Consider the following 22,196-nt stretch of genomic DNA (forward strand, 5'->3'; position numbering starts at 1 on the left):
GTGACATCTGATGAAGGCGCATTTAGAGAACTGTCGTGTGAATAACTCGGCATTCATGTCGACAGCACGTCGACAGGCTCTCGGCAGCATCAATTGTTGTGTGAACTTTACTCAGACAACAGGTAGCTTAAGAATCCGTTGTATGATTGCAATTACGAAGTCACTTTTTTCTATAGCCATTGTGTGACTTTTATTCAGACAACGGTTTTGTGATAGCATCTTAGATATGTTTTGAAATCAGACGACAGTTTTTAGTTTATGACCATTGTGAATATTGTGTACATATGGCAGGTTTTTATTGTTGTCCTAATAGAATGATTCAATGCATTATATATGGTAGAATTGGAATAAAAAATTATCAAATTAACAGTAACTAATCAATATATAGAAGAGATTGTTATAATCCACATCATGTGCACCAAAATGGATTGTGTAAAGGTAATCTTTTATCCACAAAAGGAGTACATCGATGTAATAGTACTCTCCTAGCAATATACATCCAGAAATTTACTTAAGGAGTCTAGCTTTGCTGCTCTCATGGCCTCATATTGGAACAGAACCTTGCTTTATTGCATATAAACACTTCCTGACACCCAACCTTCTCAATGCCATCACTTTCTGCTGAGTCTACCATTTTAAAATTGTTGATCACAGTTGAGCGAGTCTGTTCCAAAGAAGTAACAGCAATAAGATGACTGTTTTTCAATCAGCAGTACCAATCACTAAAGAAATAAAGTAATAGGTAATCGTAGATCAACAGTAGCAGATAATAATAACAAAGTTATAACCCATTACACGAAAAATTGACAATGTTATAACTTTATGATCCGAAACACAAAGAGCCATTAGCAAACCTTCAAAGAGTAACTTTTGGCAGAGAGAGCTCCAGTTTTAGCAACCAAGGGTTGTCCTGCCAACTCTTCTAGTGGAACAGAGGGACAATGAATAACAATCACAATTGATTCAAGATGTTACTAGCAGAAATGTGTTCTGCCATCGTTGAACTACAATGAAAGCAGATGAACAGTTAATTAAGCTGGTGGCTAACCAATAATTTGGTTTATAGTTAAAGCTAGCTGTATTTCAGTGTTTGCAACCAAGTAATGTAAATATATATACATACAATGAAATAGAGTCCGGATCATTTGATGAGAATGCATCTTGTTAGTGCTCCTTCAGCAGCAAGCAACCTTAAAGGTAAGCAATGCACAGAATAATTTCCTGGTTTTATGCCATCAAGCTTTAGGCCTTCCACAGGTACGATTTCCTGAAATATAAGTTTAAACATTGAACTGCAGGGCTTAACAAATTAAATCCCTATTACATTGTAACAAAAACTCATAAAAGCATAGGCAAGTAGGTTTGGAAAACAAATTAAGTTCTTTGTAATGATAATTAGCAATTCACCTATACGAGAGCCATAAATTATTGTTTGCCTAGAGTAGTGATCCATAAATCAAAAGTTAAGAGATAAACATTGGTTACCTTTTGACGGGCTTCGGTGCCATGTGTTTGAAGCCAGGCAAGCAATTTCTGCTGGCTAGATTTGAGCAACTGAGCTTCTTTCTCATAATTTGAAGTGCATTCTTCACAGCAGGAGAGCTCAGTATGATCTTGTTCATGATCCTTGCTGCTACTGAATGGCTTTGTTTCCAGCTCTTCAGATGAGTTTTGAGAATAGATTACTCTCGAATCATGGACGCTGTAAAACATGATTGCAATGTGTAACAAATTAGCTTCATGCATGTGTCAATATTAAATAAAGAATAAATATTTTAAGATGCGGCAGCTAGCAAATGTAACATTTTTTCCCCTAATTAATTTCCTCTTGGCTAATAGAAATTACAAATACAACTATTAGACACAAATGCCATGATCTCAGATGTTTGTCCATCAACAGTACTTTAATATTATGTTTACCCTTTTTTTCCCTTCACAATAGGGACAAATTCATTGATCTTGCTTTTCACTAATTATACGCCTCTTAATACTCTTCTGTGGTTTGGAAAACCAATTAAGTTCTTTGTAATGATAATTAGCAATTCAAATAAAACTTACAGATGCCTATATGGAACTCGGACAAAACTATTAGAGCTACCAAAATCATAACTTGGCCCAATAAACATAATGAAATACTTCCAAGAAGGATGACACATTTTCGTTTAAATAAGAAGCAGGCAAGCAGCTGTACTAATATAGGGTTATAAACTTGAAGCTCTCTTTTCTATTGAATAAGAATTCTTACCCTTCCCTTTAAAAAAGCAATATGAGCCGGAATAGCTTCATCATAGGTACAATGGAAAAGTAATCAGTTCCTACATTCATAACACATAAACAAGAGTGCATCACACTAATTACCGGAGTGTGGGATGAATTTATGAATGCAAATGTGCTTGGGGTAGCATAGGTGATCAATGAGAGGTTCAATCTTTAAGATTAGCTAGAAAATGAAGTAATGTTGTACCAACAAGTTTGATGTCTGTGTTCTTTACTACCCATTTTGCTCCATCCTCCGTGAATCCAGCTTGAGTCAAATTCCTTTTTATGCATAAGACCCCTAAAAATTGCAATTGATTAAGTTTCATAATGCAAGAACAAGTTATAAGACTCCATTTTCCTTTTCCACTACGTGTGTTACAAAAGTACATTATCAACAATTCAACATATAAGAAAATAAGCAGAGGACCCAATTTCTCAGGGTTTACCTATCAATATTTAATGTCCTGAAAAGTACTCGGCGAGTACCCTTGGGAATATTTAAGGACTTCATCACCTCAGCTGTGAAGGTACGCCAAAAGCAAGTATTTCTGACAGGACCCGCCCCGGATTTCACCACGAAATCCGAAGTGGCCCTGCGGGGCCCACCTTAGAAGAAATTCTACCAAAAATTTGGCGGAACCTCCCCTAAAAGTAGGCTACCCAAAACCTGTAGGAAAACATTTACACTTCTAAATCACTCATCCTTATTCTCCTGGAGCCATCTGCTCACCAAATCACAACTCCAATTTCACAAATACCAATCTCAACCCAAAAACAATATTAATTCCACAGGTTATCAGAGCAATACTAATCCACTAGGTAACAAAGAAAACATAAATAGAATGAATACGCGGAAGCAATGCTATTGGCTATGCCTCGACTCCATGTACGCCCGACCTCAACTAACCTAGCCTGCAAACTGGGCATTTAAAACCAAAGGGCCCAGGGGAAAAGTATTGAAAAACACGTTAGTGTGAGTGGACAAAAATAAATAATTAAGATGATTTAAATGAAGCAAACTTAAATACTTTCCCACTTATTTAAATTTATAAAACTTCGATGCATGCCACGTTTGTAAAACTTTATTTCTTAAAATCAGGAAACTGGAAACTGTAAATTAAACCTGCTGAGTATCGTATCATCGGACTAGACCCCGCTAGCCCAGAAATAATATAAAAGTAGGGGAAGAAGATAGTCATACGAATGAGCCTCCCAGGCTCGGGTGATAGCCTCCCAGGCTAAAGTACTCCCATATACTCCCGTTATATACCCACACGCCACTAAGTGTAGCGATTAGGATACTGGGCTTCAGCATTACTGTCACAAAGACAGTAACCAGCGCCACAAAGGCGGACGGGCTTCGGTGATCCCATCACCTCGCCACAAAGGCGGACATCAATGCTAGCAATGATAATAGTCACCCAAAGTATGACAAAAGAAAATCCGAAAACCACATAAATCCATAAAGCTTCCCCAACTCTCGCAAATGAATTTCCAACGACGTGTCCCACACGCCAAGAGTATCTCAAATCAACAGCAAAAATGCGAGAAATAATAATAAATCATAATCCATAATTCAAAACAAAACCAATTCCAAAATCATCATCAAGGCATTCTCAATGCCAAATCCGAAAGTCGATAAACAAACAAGAAATATAACTCCATCGAAATCCCATTTCGAAAATCCTTTAAAAATCTCAAATCGATGAATGAAAATAAATATGAAATTCCGGAAATCACCTCGGAAAAATAATTCATCGAAAATCAACATAAATTATAAATTCGAATCCGAGCATAACAAATTAATATCCGAAAGTCACAACCGGAATAATTCAAATCACTTCATGAAAATCATTATTGAAAGCAAATCCACGACATAAATCGAAATCAAATTCCGAAATCAATTCATATGCTCGAAAAGTAATATAATAATTAAATAAAGCATTAATTTAAGAACTAAATGCATGCATCATTATTTAAAAACAAAAGTCCACTCACAGTACTATTCCAACGATCAAGTATACGAGTTCCTTCATCGAGCAAGAGCTCGGTACGTCGCCCTGTACACAATTATATTCCGTAAGCGACAATTCGACAATTTAAATACGATTCTAATATTTTTTCCTCTAAACTCAAACTTCCAATTTCTTTTCCCATTTAATCCAACTTCACCCCTAATACCAACTCGTTAATTTAAAGGTTCTAGGGCAAAATCGATAGAAATCCGACGGTCGGATTCCCGTAACTTAATTATCGACATCCCAACTTCGGAATTACACAATCGATACAAAACTCCTTCAATTTCCACCAAACTTCACAAATATAATCTCTAGATCAAAAATAGGATTTAACTAGCTAAAAACAGAAGCCAAAAACCCGCCCTATACGCCTCCACGCGCCACCCACAGTGGCGGCGCGTGGGGTCCACGCGCCGGCGGCCACCAAATTTCAGCCACAACATCTACTCAACAAGCCTAACACTTTTCTCAACTACAATAAGTTCCAATTTTACCTTGAAACAGTCGAAACCGGCCGGTGAAATTTTTTCCAGAAAAACCCAAGAACCCTAGGATTTGAAATCGTCGATTCGACCTCCACACTGCAAATCGTGGCACAAGGCTAGGGGAAAAATGATCTTTGGCGAAAACCGCACCTTCGACGCCGGTTTGGTGACCGGAAACGGCCGAAATCGCCGGAAATCGACGAAACTTCCGATTTGCTACAGTGGACTTCACGGCTCAAATCCGAGCTCCTCCGGCCGAGCCACCGCAAAACACCACCACAGGCGTGACAAGGAGGATGAGGCGAGCTTGCCGGTGCCCGGATTCCGTCGTGGGTCGGCCGGAGAAGGGAGAAATCGGAGGAAGAAGAAACCGGACTGAAGAGGAAGAAAGGGTCGGGGGAGAGGAGAGAGAAAAGCCGGTAAGTTTCCAAAAATGGAAACTTACCACAGTAACTCGGCTATTTAAAGATAAATTACCATGAACAGTAACTTTTACATTTTCGCTTATAACTTTCGCATACGAACTCCGATTTTTACGTACCACATATGCACGCGCTCGGTTTAACGTCCTCGATAACTTTCATGAAGAACATTTTCTCAAATTTTGACCCGAACAAAAAGTCATCTTTTAGGGCCACTAAAAGTTCTAAAACAGAGTAAAAGGTGAAAGTGGTTGTTGTTTACCGTCCAAATGACTAGTAAACGGATAAATTAAGATACGGGACGTTACAATTTCAAATGCAGAAAAATTGATATCAGTTTCTTGAAACGTGAGATACAGAAGTGCTAGAACAATCTTAACATTTTGATTGTAAGAAATTGAACAAAATTGAAACTCGTCACTGGAAACATGGGATATAAAATATTGACATTAAATTGATCAAGTGTAAATGGGATTCTAAAAAGACTGCATGAATTTGAAGTATATACAGAGAAGTCGAAGTAAGAAATGCGCACCAGTTATGTTGCTATCCCTGGGAACATCAACAACAAGGGCAGGGCCTATTTAAAAGAGTAACGACCAGTGAGCATTGAGATAATCATGAACAGATTACCTAAAGAGCACAACTGTTGAAACTTTGAACCAATTTTGATCAACAGTACCTCCTCAATTTTGTCCATGAATTTACTTCATTGTCCAAACTAATAGTTCAACCATAGCTGGTAATATATTTAGGGTATTTCAGACTCGTCCATGATCTTCTCACCAAAGAAAGAAAAAATAAGAGAGAGAGTCCATGAACATAGATAAAGATCGATGTGTTACGGAGGAGCTTTTGGACCTAGTGAGGCACCCATGAGCCTAGTGAGGTAACCTAGAGGCTTCTGTGCGTATTGGGGTGAACGATTGCAGAGGGGTGAATGAAGCCATCAAAAAGATCAAAAATTGAAGCCATTGGGAAGGTGAATTTGGGTGGTGACACTGCAAAACCAAATTGAAACTGAAAATGAAACCAGAAAGATCGAAATAGTGACCTGAAAGGGTTTGTTTTCAATTTCGAGTTCACCAACTCGCATCTCCCAATCGTAAAGATGGACTAATCGAGTCATTCAAGGCTTCTTCGATCAAGATGCTTTCTCCGCCGTAGCTCAGCTTCTTCAAACATGGAACCCTAACAACAAAGAGGGATAAGAGATAGAGATTAGAGATAGGGATTCAATTCAATAAGCAAAATAATCGATCTAATCTGCAAGATGTATACATTTACCTTTAGCTTTGGCTCTTGCACTCGAGTCCCATATTGACTTGATAAGAATTCTTCTCGGACCCCTGATTCTTCTTGAGACTTCCTTTAGCTTTCTTAAAAATTTTAGATCCAAATGAAACTAGCGAAAGAACACAATCAGCAACAATAAGATGAGATTTTGGGTATTGGGTATTGTTTGTGGGAATGAAAGATGAGATTTCCGGTCTTGGGCAATCTGCCATCAAGCCTTCAATTGGATTTGGTTTTGGTTTTGGTTTTGTGAGACGCAAGTGAAGAGGAGTTGGGTTTTGGTTTTGTGTAGACGCGAGTGAAGAGGAGGTTTCGCGAGCTGTCGAGAGGAGTGATTATGTCGGGCTTGAGAGAGGATTTGGTTTTGGTTTTGGTTCAAGTGTTAGGGTTTCAAGCCCATTTGGACATGCCCCGTGAATTTAGACAATGACTCACACAACAGAAATTAAAAACAATGTGGTCTCAATGCATGAGTTTTAAATTTGGAATTTGTCTCGTGTTAACTTGACTTCCCCATTGCAGGAGTTGGAGAAGAAGGTGGTGGGAAATCTCCCTCATTTTTGTTAAACTATTTGATCAGACCACAGTTATATTATTTCTCATCGTCTGATCAATACATGTTGGAAAAAAAAATTTGAGTTTCATAGAGGGTCTGCGCCACTAATACGGTGGGAAACTTGCCGCTCAATTTTTTTGAGAATCAGACAACAGTTTTTATCTTAAACGTCTTCTGAACTAATTTCTAAGTCCCTATCACACAACAGCTCTTATAGAAGCGACGTCTGAAAAAAAAAATTTCAATCACACGACGGATAATTGCATACTGTCGTCTGAAAGGTGTCGTCTGATTCAATTTTTGTAGTAGTGAGTAGTGACTCTGTCAAAAAAAAAAATCAAACTAGTTTTAATTCTGATTCATGAACATTAGTGAACAACATCAATTGTAACCAGTTGCATTTCTATTCTGATTTCATATGGTAAGAAAACAGCTTAATGGAAATGAAATATTTTCATACGAATTACTTCCTTCCCCCATTTCAGTTCGTCTCCGATTCATGATTTTTTTTATTCCAGATAAGTAAACCTGCATTAAAATAACTTACTTTCATTTTGGGATATTAATTTCAGTTTACCCCCCTGAGGTTAGGGGTCGTCATCATGTTAGTCCCTCTAGTTTCAATTTAATCATGTTAGTCCCTGTACTCTCAAATTTCATCATCCGTGTCCAATTTCTACTATTCCGTCCAATTTGGACCTTTAAGTCTGACTTTTGAGAGCTAAAATGGTCATTTCAAGACAAAAAAAAAAACTAAAAAAAAAAAAAAGATTTTTTTTTCTTTTTTCGTTTTTTTTTTTTTTGCATTTTTTTTCTTGTTTTTTTTTTCTTTTTCTTCACTTATTATTATTATTATTTTATAATTTTTTCTTCAACCTATACACCACAAGTTATAATAGGTTTATAAAAACAAAAAAAAAAATACTCTAGGTAGTTAAAAAGCCGCTCGCTGGTCTACGATATTTGTGGAACATCTCCGATAAAGCAAAGAATTTTAGGATATATCCCCAATAAAGTGAAGAAATATCTGTATTTATTTTTTTTAATCATATTTTATAGATATTTCTTCACTTTATTGAGGATATCTTAAAATTCTTCACTTTATAAACCTATTATATTTTACAGATATATCCTAAAATTGTTCGCTTTATTGGAGATATATCACAAATATCGTAGACCAGCGAGCGGCTTTTTAACTACCTAGAGTATTTTTTTTTTTTGTTTTTATAAACCTATTATAACTTGTGGTGTATAGGTTGAAGAAAAAATTATAAAATAATAATAATAATAAGTGAAGAAAAAGAAAAAAAAAACAAGAAAAAAAATGCAAAAAAAAAAAAAAACGGAAAAAGAAAAAAAAATCTTTTTTTTTTTTTAGTTTTTTTTTTGTCTTGAAATGACCATTTTAGCCCTCAAAAGTCAGACTTAAAGGTCCAAATTGGACGGAATAGTAGAAATTGGACACGGATGATGAAATTTGAGAGTACAGGGACTAACATGATTAAATTGAAACTAGAGGGACTAACATGATGACGACCCCTAACCTCAGGGGGGTAAACTGAAATTAGTCCTTAATCTATTCTTGACCAATTATTTTCATTCACACCGCAACACCATTTTAAGAGTTCAAACATAAATGAACCACAATTACCATTTGGGTAACACTCTACTTACCTCAGGTTAAGTGCATAAGTTGACCAGTGCTCCTTTGCTGATGTCTACAAAAGCTCTTGACCACAAAAGGTACGGTTTAGGGTAATCATGACACTACCTGGAGAGTCATATATTTTTTTTTCAATAATGGAGTTTGGAACCCAGTCAAGCTGCGAGTCTCAGCCACACACTTATGTTATTGTTCATTATATTTTGACGCATTAGGGGGGACGTAATATCTATACGCTGAGCGTTCATAGAAGCACTGCAATTATAATCAGATAGGACATCTTGTAAAAATTAGAGACCTCATCTAAAGACAGATCAATAGTATGATCTAAACTAGAAAAGTAAGTCAATCTATATGCTACATTGTTTGCTGCTTCACAAAAAATATGTCGAATTCTAACAAAATCAAAGGCTTGCAAATAAGCTTTACAATCATAAAAAATATGACTAACCTCAGAGTTATATATCTTTGCTACATAACATTCTCGTTTGTTTTTCTTGGTTACAAACTTACAACTAAGCCTAAATAGGCTCAGAAAAAGCAAAAATAAAAACAACTAATCTATTGGCCCAACAGGAGGAAGAAGGTCAAAAACCACCTGACCATACTTATGATTGGTGCTTTTCTTAGCTAAGAATCAGCAAACCATATTGGACTCCTAGTAAGTATGCCTCAAGATTTTCATAAGAGTTTGCAGCATTCAAACTTTGGCATAGTACTTTGAGTTTATTAGATTTATACAAATCTATAAAGAAACTAATTTTATGTCTGATGATAGCCACTTAGGTCATAATGTTCACGATATTTCAGTTTGATTCAACTGCTTACGTTTTTTAGTGTCTCATGTGTCTCATTTAGATCAATTGGTTGAGGATTGTGTTCGTCAACTTGTTTTGTAATTTTATTTTCTTCATAAAGAATATAAAAAAAAAAGAAATTTGAGCACACTTGATTGGTTACTTCCACGCAAGAAACCAGTTATTTTGCAAGCAATGTATATGTCGTTTGCATGCCCACAACTTCAAACAATATACTATCCATTGGCAGCCGAACTGTTAATGACCTCATCATGCTTACAAAATGCAATTGAGAATGATAAATTCAGTATTTGCATATAGAATCTTAAAACTAAATGTAATTCTTGCTAATGATGGTTAAAAAAAATAAAAAAATAAAAAACTAACTAACTAAAAGAAAAACAAGAGGACCTGTAAATGCTGGTTTTGTGCGCTATTTCTCTCATCCTAGTCTCATTCCTTGGAGGTGGAAGATTCGGTGGCTTAATGGCATTAACACTGCTAGCAGACTACAGGTAGGTTACTCATGTTTTTAGAGAAGGAAGTGTGCCAGCTGATGTGCTAGCAAGTTATGGTGCTTCGCATAAGGTACTCACCATTGGGCAGCGGTGCCTCAATTCTTAGCCCTATCTTATGGACGTGACTTTTTGGTGTTTCTTGCATATGTGTGAATGTTACATGTTGTTATATATAAGTTTCATTACAAATTCAACCGATCGATACTCCCATGCCAGCAATCTCTGCTATTCTTCACATCGACCATTTTTTTTCCCTTTCTGATGACAAAAAAAAAAGTATTTGTAAATGGGTAATTATGAAAATATATAACAAGAGTTACAAGACATGTCAGTCAAAAAAAAGAGTTACAAGACATGTTAAATATGAAAATCTAATCCGACTGTTATTCTAAATTTTAATTTTCATCGATTATTAATTTGTGTTCAGTGCATGTATGAATGCCACTTGTTTACATTTTAAATTCAACCGATGGATACTCCAAGCAATCTCTGCAATTTTTCACATCGACCATTTTTTTTATTTTTGCCTTATTTATCTATTTATTTCTCAAACTAGACAACAAAAAACAGTCTCCATCGCCAAACAAAAAAAACAAAGAAACAACAAAAAAACAATCGCCGACCCAATCAGAACGAACACACAGAAGCATCACCTAACCACCATTCAACTCCCGCACTCCACATCCACCACGCGGCTCCCTCCCATTGGTCAATCATTACCCACTCCCTTAAGCAATTCACCTGCAACAATCTCCTACCTCACCCCCTAAAAATCCGCGTCCTCCTCCCAATCTCAACCGTCAATAACACCGAATCTCTCCTCTGACTCGCCCCAAACGTTCAAGATCCCCCAACCACCCAAACCATACCGCAGCTGATTACACACCCCCGAGGTCATCGCCTACCTTATAAACAGGGTTAACAGAGAGGTTGGCATAGCTACCATTCCAGTTTCTCAACATGGATCGAATTCTCTCTCTCTTCCTCTTCTCTTCTCTCCTCTTCTTCCTGGCTCGCGCCGACGTGGACGGCGGCGATCCGTTGATCCGTCAAGTCGTGGACGGCGGCGATGATGAAGCCCCTCACCACCATCACCACCACCACGATCACGACGGCGAACAGATGCTCGGAGCCGAGCACCACTTCTCGCTGTTCAAGAGCAAATTCGGCAAGTCGTACGCGAGCCAGGAGGAGCACGACTACAGGTTCGAGGTGTTCAAGACCAACATGAGGAGGGCCAAGAGGCACCAGCGAATGGACCCGACGGCCCAACACGGAGTGACTCGGTTCTCCGATTTGACTCCGGCCGAGTTCAGGAGAAGCCATTTGGGGCTCCGAGGGCTGAGGCTGCCGGCCGATGCCAACACCGCTCCGATTCTGCCTACCGAGAATCTGCCTGAGGATTTTGATTGGAGAGAGCATGGAGCAGTTACTGAAGTCAAAAATCAGGTCTTTAATTCAACTTTAATTAGGGTTCAGGTTAATTACGTTATTTAGATAATGACTTAATTAATTTGGGAATTTTGTGTTTTTTGGGAAATTAGGGTTCGTGCGGGTCGTGCTGGAGTTTCAGCACCACAGGAGCGTTGGAAGGTGCACACTTCCTTTCGACTGGGGAGCTTGTGAGCCTCAGCGAGCAGCAGCTTGTGGATTGCGATCACGAGGTTTGACTTTTTTTTTCTTTTTTTTTTTTCAATTATAGTTTGCAAGTATGAGAATAAATCTTTGAGCTTGAATATTCTGGTTGATCTTTTGGTAATTAGCAAAACAAAAGAAGATTGTTTGGATTTTATTAGCGAATAATCCCTTTTACCTAGAATTTATATGAATTAGCTTTGTTTAGTACCATCAAGGTAATTGACTGGGATCCATGTGAGTCCCACATGGAATGAGATATGGGAGATGCTTACTGGTATGTGTTCAGGGGCTAGTGGACACTTTGGACGGAGTGGTTCTTGCTTTTGATTAGTAAATGACAAACTAAGCTAGATGCCATGCTTCACAATAGACTGTTAGGATTGGAAGTTCATCATCAGAGAGATGCATATACCTTGCCTTTTGTTTTCTTTGTTTATCAAGTCAAATGCAGTCTAGGCTCTAGCTAGCTTCATTTAATCTTTTTGAATGTTGAATTCCTACAGGCATAAGCCAAATAGAAACAAGAATAACAAGAACAACAAAGCCTAATGGTCCAACTAGTGTACAAATATCCTGCTCCTATTGGCATGCAAAATTTTTAAAATTTATTGACCTACATCAAGTTAATACATTTTGTATGCAGTAATACTGGCTAACATTTAACATCAAGTTAAGGACTTGAGTGTACAAATTACAAATGTGGGTTCAAGTTTTGCATATCATTCTGTATTTATTGCTTATTTGCCTTGGAAATGTGGATTTGAGCTTTGGATAGGATGTGACCTAGAAAAGGGAAGGTTCCTCAATTGCTGTCTCTTACTCATGTGTATTAATTTTGGCAGTGTGATCCAGAGGAGGCAGGTTCATGCGACGCTGGTTGCAATGGTGGGCTCATGAACAGCGCCTTTGAGTACACACTCAAAGCTGGTGGACTTATGAAGGAAAAAGATTATCCGTACACTGGTACTGATCGTGGAACCTGCAAGTTTGACAAGACCAAAATTGCAGCCAAAGTTTCCAACTTCAGTGTTGTCTCCCTTGATGAAGATCAAATTGCTGCCAATCTTGTTAAGAATGGCCCTCTTGCAGGTAATTTATTAAGATTTGTGTTTTTTGTCCTCTTCCCATCTCTTTCAAAAAAAAAAAAAAATTATTTCTCACATTCTATGATACAGGAATATTTCCAAGTAAGAATAGTTATCAGAGGCTGTTATTAACTCTTGAATTGTTTAAATGCAGTGGCTATTAATGCTGTGTTCATGCAAACATATGTTGGTGGAGTGTCATGCCCCTACATTTGCTCAAAGAGGTTGGACCATGGAGTTTTGTTAGTTGGTTATGGTGCGTCTGCCTACGCACCCGTCAGAATGAAGGAGAAGCCATACTGGATCATAAAGAACTCATGGGGCGAGAACTGGGGAGAGAAGGGATTCTACAAAATCTGCAGGGGCCGTAATATCTGTGGCGTGGACTCCATGGTTTCAACTGTTGCTGCAGTTGAGCTATAGGTGTCAATCATAAGTTATGATTATTGCAGTCCTGTTTGTATTTTGTATATACAAGGATTATATGACATTTACTGGGCAACTCCATAGGCGACTTCCAAATAATCATGTGTATCTATTCTTTGGGGTGTCCAAACAGCCTAAATGTCCTTTTTATGTGGCATGTGTTTGTAATGTTAGTTCTTCCAACTTTCATTTGGAGCTTTTATATGTTAAGCTATGGATATACACTACAAGTGCGTAGATCATTATATATCTTATGTTTCTCGACTTTCTTGCCTTGCCTACAGACTACTTTTATACGATGTAATCACGTATCTATACTCTTGCATCCCTTCCAAACTTAGCGCAAGGGCACATAGAATACTTATAATCGGCTCCGCCCCTGCTCCAAAATTACATGCACTCATATCAGGAACACGTAACTTAAATATTATTTAAGCACAGGCTAAAGCATATGGGATTACTAAGATCCAATCACAAAATTCACTGTTACAGCGAGTATTCAAATAAAATATTTTTGGGGGAGCAAGCTTAGATAGAAGACAACTCGATCAAGAGGAACAAAGATCATGTAACAAATCAATGAAAGAAGGGTTGTTATAGAAATGAAACTGATGATGAGTGAGTTAGAATTCAGAAAACAATAACACAACTGAAACAGATTAAGGGGAACTATTGGATGTACATACCTCAGTCAATTTGTTTCGATACTGTGCTCATCCTCCCTGAAAATCCATAAGCTTCCATTCCAAATGAATAACAATCTCGACAACGCCTGCATCACCCAAACCCAAAATCAGTGACATGCAACGATTGAAAATGAGTTTGAAGAAAAGAAAGAATTAATGGGTTCTATGCAGCTTCAATGTAAAAATGTTGCACCTTTCTCTTGGAATCTTAGGAACTTACTATGTCGCATAACCTGGAATTTCGAATCCCGAAGGCTCTTCCTCTTCATTCTTCTTCCCCTGTTCTATTCGCCTCACTCCGTGCTTTCTGTAATTTCCGTTGTTAATCATGGGCAATTTCGGAAGTTCGAAAATTTGACCAAGATGAACAGTAAACTCCTCCTCGCTTTATATATAGAGATACGGTTAAGCTGTAACACTGCAAGGTTTTCAGCTTTTTGTCAAGCGAAGTGGATCAATTCTTGAGAAAATTACAGAGGTGAAATTTTTAACGAGTCATAAAACCACCATTAGACTAAGGACTAATCTCCTTGAACACATCCATTCTAAGACTTCATAACACATCATGATTGTCATGTGGAGTTGAGGGTGAGTGTTTCGCATTGGCAGGACTGAATAGCAACTCCAAGCAGAAGTTAGGGCCACATATTGATCTCCCTTTCTTCCCAATTTTATCCAAAATCCCGAACAGTGAGCTGTAATTAAGCAACCTTAAGGGCTTAAATCAAAAACCTGTGACTTTTTTATGTACATTTTATGAACCTTCTTGTTTCCTGGTGTTTTCAGGAAAGAAGGCAATACCTGTAGCAAGCTGTTCTTAATGAAAGCGGTGTTGAAGCAAGCATAGAAGAGACGCCCTCCATTCATCTTTTGATAAAATATGACACGCACATCTCCGGTTACCTTCCAAAGCAATGTGATAAACCGACTTAGAGACAGACATTCCACAACATCATTGAGACAAAAGTTTCTACTCGATAACCATTATCAACTTACCCGTACAGGCTTATCAAAGTAATATTCAAGATAGGCCTTCTGGTATAGTATGGAACTTTCTGTATCCATTTGAACAACAACACGAGGTTCGTCTGAATCTGATTTCTTGTCTTCTTCATCACCTTCAATGAAAGACAGATAATAGCGAGGACTGCTCGTTCTCGAATACCCTTTCTTGATTTGTTTGCATGAACTCCTAGAAACTTCTGTTGATGGACGATAAATCTGAACCGGAATCTGTTAACATGGAGAGGAAATTTTCTCTCAAGTACGTAGAAGGAAATACTTAAGATGGCTAAGAATTTTTTGGCGTGGCCACAGCTAGATTCCTATGCTAGCTAATCAGAACATAGAAAACAGTATATACCTCTTGCAACTCAGAGACCACAAAGAATATCTTATTAATGCTAAGTGTCTCATAACATTGGGTTCTTCGTAATTCTCTGCTACACGTCCGAGGTAAGTTGACTTCAGGAGGTTTATCATCGACTTCCGAAGGGAAAGAAAGACAATTTCCCCAGTACCCTACGTAACGACGTTGGCATGGCTTGGTACCGAGACCTGTTCAAGTACATATAGGTGGCAATGTGCTTCTTAGTGTATCAGAATCACAAAAAGCAATGCTGAAACTAAGCAATTGATTGTGTACGTAGAGACTCTAATTGTATCATGCACTAAATACTGATCAGTGAAAATGGTTTGTTTTTGAGAACGAGGACGTGAATTAAAGTTGTATTATATATACCTAATTAAAGTGACTTACTCCTTCATTATTGGCGGTCCGTCTATGAGCACAGAGTTGAAGCGCTTCCTCTGCTGACATCCCCCAGTAGACTAGATACGCGCTTACCATTAAGCCTGTTCGACCTTTGCCTGCTGCCTGCAGCCAAATCATAGTGAAGAACACAAATATTGAAAGTACATTACTACTGGTACGTAGTAATTTATCTAACAAATAATGTTATTGGATCAAACGACGAAGACGTTGCATGTTGAGAAAAAGATGGCTTTTACTAGATAACTGGTATTCGAGTTGCCAAACATATATATATCTATTTATTTATCAAGAGCAGGAGAGTGTTTCTTCTTGGAATTTCATCAAGAAGCAAGCAATCGGTTAGAGCATCTCCAACCATTTAGTCATAAGCCAAAGCCATATGCAAAATTTGACTCCCCTAGTGTCATCACTATTCATTCAATTTTTCCATCTCCAACCATGTTTAGTCAAAAGCCAAAGTCATTTAATAAATTAATCATTTTAGAGAATTAATTAACTACAATATGAATTTATATATCATACATAATTATGTTATATAATATATCGTCATTAATTGATTAAAAAAAATTATTTATTTATTTTTGGGAATCTATATATTCGTGCCACGTGTCAATGCTATTCGGATCCGATATCTTATCTCTATCTCGGTTGAGATTTTATTTACCACGTGATAAGATAAGATTTTCTATCTCAACTTTATTACCGATTTTAGTGCCACGTGTCAGTCGTGGAAAGGCTGGTTAGATTACGTTTTTGATTTTTATCTGCCACGTGTCGTATCCTATCTTCAGATATCATTTTCCAACCCTCCATAAATACGGAGTCATTCACTCCATCATAGCTCACCAATTCACAAACACATCTCTTCTCATATCAGAAGCTTAGAAATTCTGAACTTCCTTTTCATTTTATATTTTTGGTTCCTTGTTGCAATGAATAGGTTCCGGAAATTGCTGATGCAAGAGGAAGAAGATGCCATTACAAGAAATTGTCAAAGAGCCCTGGTGATGCAGGCAGCTTCCTCTCATATCTTGAGGATCCAAGAGGAAGAACCACAGTGGGGTGGTTCACAGCCCGGGTGCCAGTACATCGCAAGAGATCGAGAAGCTATGGATCGACGACTGAAAGCTCTATACTTCACTTCGCCGTGCAGGTTCCAGGGCGATATATTTCGCAGAAGGTACAGAATGCGACCTCATGTGTTTGACCAAATGATGCATGATGTCGCCAACCACGATCCGTACTTCGTGCAAACTGATGATGCCTCCGGCAGAGTTGGTTTGTCTACCGAACAAAAGTTGACTTGTGCTATGAGGATGCTTGCTTACGGGCTTCCGGCCGACCTGTGTGATGAGTTTCTAGACGTAGCTGAATCTACAGCTTTGGAGATCTTGTCGCACTTTACTAGAGCAATCTGGAATGTGTACCACGATCATTACCTTCGTCGACCAACTCCGGCAGATTTGCAGCGGTTGCTCGATGTTGCCGACAAAAGGGGGTTCCCCGGAATGGTGGGAAGTCTCGATTGTATGCACTGGCAGTGGAAAAACTGCCCAACCTCATGGCAAGGGCACTTTACTGGTTATAAGGGAAAACCCACAATCATTCTGGAGGCGGTCGCATCATACGATGCTTGGATTTGGCACGCCTATTTCGGACTTCCAGGTTCCCTTAATGATATTAATGTACTTGGAATGTCTCCATTATTCAATGAAATATGCACAGGTGAGGCTCCTCGAGTTTCGTACCATGTAGGTGATAGAGAATATGGCCAATGCTACTACCTAGTCGATGGGATCTACCCTAAATGGGGATCTTTTGTGAAAGCAATTAGAAATCCAATTACGCCAGAGCAAGCTCATTTTACAAAGATGCAGGAGTCATACAGAAAAGACGTGGAGAGGGCTTTTGGCATTCTCCAAGCTCGTTTTGCAATAGTAAGAGGACCCGCCCGTGGATGGGATAGAGAGGATCTATCATACATCATGATGACCTGCATTATTTTGCATAACATGATTGTCGATGATGAGCGTGAAGAAGATGAAGAGTCGCCTTTTGACCCCGATGATATCCCCACCAAACCAAGGAAAGCACAAATATATGAGAGGTATGAGGATGATCATGAGGTTGAGCGCAACCGTCCTGAACTTGAGGAGTTCATGACCCGTTACCAGGGGGTTAGATGCCCAATTGTGCATAGAGTCCTTCAAGGAGATTTGGTTAATCACCTCTGGAACATGAAGCTACAAGCAGAGCGGAACCGCAGATGAAGAGATTGTATTTTCACGCTTTCAATAATTGGCAATGTGGCCATTGTGTGGTTTGATTGTTTGTGTGTTTATGCTTTGTAATGTTATGTGGTTTTATTTTATTGTCAGTGTGTTTATGCTTTTGTAATGCAGTGTGTTTTATTGTTATGAATAAAAGTGAGATAAAAACAAGTTTTTGTTTTTATTTGTTAACTATAAAATAAAGCAACAATTTTATTTCATAATTGAAAAACATAAGTGAAAAAGTACAACCAATAAAATATTTCTAATTTCTCCCCATCCATTGAGTCTCTTGAACTGGCACGTAGAGGTCCAAGTTAGAGTCATCTTCACTATGTGGTGTATTTTCTTCTGGAGAAAAGGAGGGTTGACGAAATGCACCAGCACTAGAGCTTTGTTCCTCCCTCTCAATAATCTGTGCTTGCTTCCTCTCCCAATAACTCCTTTTTTTGGGTGTGAAAATTGACGGATCCACTTTCATTGTGCGAGCATCTTCCGCGTGCTGCTCAGCTAATTTAGTCTCCTCCCTGAGTCGCAGCCTGTATTCGAGATCGCGCTCTCCTTGGTCTGCAATCCTTTGCATTTGCAATAAGAGTTCACCTGTTTCGTCTTGCCTGGATTTTTTCTTAGCAGCCTTCTGAGCTTTTTGACCTGGGGGGCGTGCATGCACATTTGAAGAGCTTGGGGAGTCACTCGCGGGAGTGCCGTCATCCTCTAAGTTGATACAGGTAGGAAAACTTGAGCTACCGACATTCATGCCCGGAGGATTGCTAAACTTTTTTGTATCCTTTAATATTGGCCAACAATGCTCAAACGCAAACTCCTCTCCTTTAGCTAAGGTACGATGTATTGACTTAGCTTGTAATACCTATAAATAAGAAGATATTAATCATGTACTATATATATTTATACGAAAGTCAATATACATAACATGCTAAAATAACGGTAAAATTAATTTTTAAAATAAGAATAAAACGTCAAGAATAAGGATGATTACCTCGTCGGTGGCGTTATCACCACTTCCTCGAAGAAGTGCCGCTTTGTTAAGAGCTTGACGCCATCTTTGGCATGCCGGTCTAATCTTTTTCCAACGACCGTCACACCCTCCTCCCAATCTAACCACGCCTCCGGCAGGCTTGCAAGTCTCGTATACTTCATGTATACGCTCCGACAATCTTTTTTTCTCTTGACTAGTACCCTTAGAGCCGTCTTCACCAACGGTAACTACAGCTATGCACAAGGCTATATCTTCGGCGTCCTTCCAACACTCTTGTCTTGGGTTAGGCATCTTCTAAAAAAATTGAAAGCTAGCTAGATGAAGAACAGTGGTGAAAAAAAATGAAGTTTTGAGGAGATTGGAGATGTTTTGGAGTGAAAAATTATGAAGAAGAGGGTTGGTATTTATAGAATTTGTTAAAGTTACTGTTCCAACGGGCAAAAAACATTTTTCTGATTTTTTAGAAAATTTTCTTTTATTTTTTCAATTTTTTTTGGTTTAAAACACATTTACTTTATTATTAACCATTGATTTTAATCCATACATTTTTTTGAACCGTCAGATTAGATATTCAGTAAATATATATTTACTTTTTGATTTTTAGAACCAATTAATCTCAGCCTTTCATTTTAAATTGAATTAATGATGCATGAATCTCGTCCGTTGGTTTGAGGACCGTTGGAAGCCCCAACGACTTCTGTCACTGGAGGGGCCCAGTGTCGGCCACGGTACTGCGCGTGTAAGGCGCGTTTCTCCCCCCTCCGAACGTTATTTTGTCCTTTTGCGCGTTTATGGGATTCAGACTCCCTCTGCGCGTTGCCTCTATCTTCCAACGAAAACGCATGTGCAGCTGGGGCCCAGCCTCTTCCATCCTCAGCCAATTTGGCTTTCGTTCCAGCTTCCTTCGTCAAAATGACTCCACTTTTGACTAATAAGTCAAAATGGCCAAGCTTAGTGAATGGTTGGAGAAGGCTTCCGGAAAAGCCAAAGCCATTTTGGCTTTTGACTACAACCGTTGGAGATGCCCTTACTAAACTCGAACAGTAGTTTGGTACATAAAACAAGGGGAAGCTCGTTTTGAACCTTTTTTAGTATGGTGTGATTATTGAATTGGAGAATGGAATTAGATAGGTCATATCAGTTATAAGGCAAATTTTTTTTTTTTTTTTTAAATAATAATAATGAAAGAGATTCACTTACTTATGGTAATTGATTGTCTAAATTTTTTTTACAATATGCTTACCATGCAGTGTATAACAGCAATGTTTTCTGGGTTACTCTTGAGCCATGATTGCACACTTTCGCAGAAAAAAAGCTTAACCATTTCAAGAGGTGGATCATGGTTATCATCAAAAGGATACCTCTCCACATGGCCATAGAAATGTGATGGAGCATAATGCTCTTCAATGTAGATCTTATAGATTTGATGACATGTGTCACCTTTTGATTGAATGAGTAGGTCCCGCGGTTAGAAATCTATCAAAAATAAAGTTTTCTAACAAATGACCCAACCATTGCTCCAATACATGACCTTTAGAATACAATTCACACAACAAACCACAATGCTAACCTTGCAATGTTATAAACTATCCTCAGTTTTTATATTTATACTATGTCCCTTTAATTTTCAAGTTATGGTTAGGTTATTTGTTGAAAAACATTTTATTTGATAGGTTTCTAATAGTGGGACCCATTTCTAAGCTGACAATGCATGACACCTCAACACCACATCATAAAATTAACATAGGCCCCACATGAGCTACGTGAACGATTTAACGAACTCACTTAACTGAGACTAACGGATTGGACCTATTAGATCAAAATTGAAAGTGCATGAGTGTTTTTATTAAATTAGAAGTTCAGGGACTGAATTGATTTTAGACCCAAATCATTATTTAAATAAACTTTAAGACCAAGCAATAGTCTAATTAAAAAAAATGAGGCATTATGCCTTCACAACTGTCTTTAGAAAATAAAATAAATAAATAAAGCAGATCAGTCATAATCTAGAGCATCCATTGACTGAGCAAGTTCCTTGTTGCCATTGAAGTTTGCAATTGTGAGGTTGACGTCTGGGTCATGGCATCCTTCTTCCATATAGTGAGCCTCTTGTTCTTTAGACTCCCTATACCTCTTGTAAGTGGCTGCTACTCTGTTGCTTACTTGGCAATTCTTGTACCAATGCCCAATAATTCCACACCTATAGCATGACTCATAGCCAACTCTTTCCTTTTTGACTGAAAGGTTCTTAGGTGCCTTTTGCACCTTGTTTCCATGACCACTAAGGCCAGCACCACCATCTCTGCGCCATACATTGGGAGGGCCTCCACGGCCCATACCAAGACCCCCATGTCCCTTTCCACGTGGTGCATTGTTTCCACGTGGGTAGGGACCTGCACGTTCAACCCCCTTTGCATTGAGGTTCTTTCCACCTTTCACCTTGCCATAATTAGCCTCGGAAATTTTCTTTGTCCCAACGGGCCTAACATTGTTGTTCAAAAGAACCTCACCTTGCCATAATCAGCTTATTGAAGGTTGTCATTCTTTTGTTGTCATACTCCAGCCTATATTGGTTCGCTACTATAAGTGCTGAAGTAGGAAAAGTGGAAAGAGTCTTCTGGATCATATCATCTTCTGTGAGTTCCATTCCACATAAATTGAGACGTGCCTTTAAGCACAACATGTCCTTGTTGAAGTCATTGACCCTTTTGTAGTCAAGCAAACGGATTTCATTCCACTGAACGGTCAGTTCTAGGAGCAAAGTGTCATGAATGTTCCCAAAACGTCCCTTAAGGGCATCCCACAGTTCTTTGGGTGTCTTCAACTAAAGGTACTCCCAGCGTAGGCTAGGATCAATATGTCGCCTTAGAAACATTAAGGCACTTGCTTTCACCTTGTTAGACTGTCCATCGTCTTTGGGGTCGGTGGGAGTTTCTATGGTGGCAGTGTAGTCTTTTGCCACAAAGGCGGTTTCCACATCGAAAACCCAACGATGGTACTCAAGTCCTTCTGAGTCCAAAATGTCAAATTCAGGTCGAGTTGGATCAACCATCTACATAAACAAGAGAGAAGATATATAAATTACGCAGTCATAAAGATATCCACGTGAAATATTTTCCAAGGATATGAATTAGATTTCAAGACCAAGATTCGTAATGGTCACATTTTTTCGATGCTATGTGAAAATACTTTATCACGGTAATTATGTATCTATAATGCGCATGAATTTTCATTATCAGGGCAAAACTCAATTTATATATAACATGCTAAATAAAACAATTATAGAAGGTAGTAACATAAATTACA

At 38.3% G+C, this 22,196-nt stretch overlaps 2 protein-coding genes and 1 pseudogene across 18 annotated transcripts; 1 reads left to right on the forward strand and 2 right to left on the reverse strand.

Moving 5' to 3' along the window:
- Positions 1-355: 355 nt before the first annotated feature.
- Positions 356-6,892, reverse strand: LOC133739734 (cyclase-like protein 3). 17 transcript variants are annotated; one of them, XR_009860791.1, is made up of 13 exons: positions 6,472-6,882; positions 6,046-6,375; positions 5,867-5,962; positions 5,720-5,764; positions 4,258-4,319; positions 3,110-3,178; positions 2,706-2,926; positions 2,465-2,557; positions 2,246-2,315; positions 1,486-1,702; positions 1,124-1,267; positions 855-1,004; positions 356-664 (listed from the first exon to the last, which is right to left on the reverse strand). XR_009860791.1 is itself a non-coding variant. In XM_062167528.1 (6 exons), exons 1-4 carry the CDS (start codon positions 2,768-2,770, stop codon positions 1,142-1,144), a joined length of 501 nt encoding a protein of 166 aa, XP_062023512.1. In that variant the 5' UTR covers positions 2,771-2,926; the 3' UTR covers positions 356-664; positions 855-1,004; positions 1,124-1,141. The 17 variants fall into 17 exon arrangements, 1 of the variants encoding a protein (XP_062023512.1); XR_009860786.1 differs by having other exon boundaries at positions 2,706-3,178; positions 4,772-5,764; positions 6,472-6,892; XR_009860792.1 differs by having other exon boundaries at positions 2,246-2,280; positions 2,706-3,178.
- A 4,043-nt stretch (positions 6,893-10,935) lies between these two features.
- Positions 10,936-13,427, forward strand: LOC133736434 (cysteine protease RD19A-like). The gene is made up of 4 exons (XM_062163921.1): positions 10,936-11,463; positions 11,559-11,678; positions 12,495-12,741; positions 12,892-13,427. Exons 1-4 carry the CDS (start codon positions 10,975-10,977, stop codon positions 13,158-13,160), a joined length of 1,125 nt encoding a protein of 374 aa, XP_062019905.1. The 5' UTR covers positions 10,936-10,974; the 3' UTR covers positions 13,161-13,427.
- Positions 13,428-14,402: 975 nt separating this feature from the next.
- On the reverse strand, positions 14,403-20,584 carry LOC133737359 (phosphatidylinositol 3,4,5-trisphosphate 3-phosphatase and protein-tyrosine-phosphatase PTEN1-like; annotated as a pseudogene).
- Positions 20,585-22,196: the final 1,612 nt, after the last annotated feature.

This window comes from Rosa rugosa, chromosome 3 (genome assembly GCF_958449725.1).
Source record: "Rosa rugosa chromosome 3, drRosRugo1.1, whole genome shotgun sequence".
Taxonomy (NCBI): Eukaryota; Viridiplantae; Streptophyta; class Magnoliopsida; order Rosales; family Rosaceae; genus Rosa; species Rosa rugosa.

Excerpts from the sequence above, each read along its gene's own strand:
- LOC133739734 (XM_062167528.1), bottom strand. The coding sequence starts at position 2,770 with ATGAAGTCCTTAAATATTCCCAAGGGTACTCGCCGAGTACTTTTCAGG. Across the intron at positions 1,703-2,464 it reads CACAGACATCAAACTTGTTG|CGTCCATGATTCGAGAGTAA; the intron begins GTACAACATTAC and ends CATGTTTTACAG. Across the intron at positions 1,268-1,485 it reads GCACCGAAGCCCGTCAAAAG|GAAATCGTACCTGTGGAAGG; the intron begins GTAACCAATGTT and ends CTTATATTTCAG.
- LOC133736434 (XM_062163921.1), top strand. The coding sequence starts at position 10,975 with ATGGATCGAATTCTCTCTCTCTTCCTCTTCTCTTCTCTCCTCTTCTTC. Across the intron at positions 11,679-12,494 it reads TTGTGGATTGCGATCACGAG|TGTGATCCAGAGGAGGCAGG; the intron begins GTTTGACTTTTT and ends TAATTTTGGCAG. Across the intron at positions 12,742-12,891 it reads TAAGAATGGCCCTCTTGCAG|TGGCTATTAATGCTGTGTTC; the intron begins GTAATTTATTAA and ends GTTTAAATGCAG.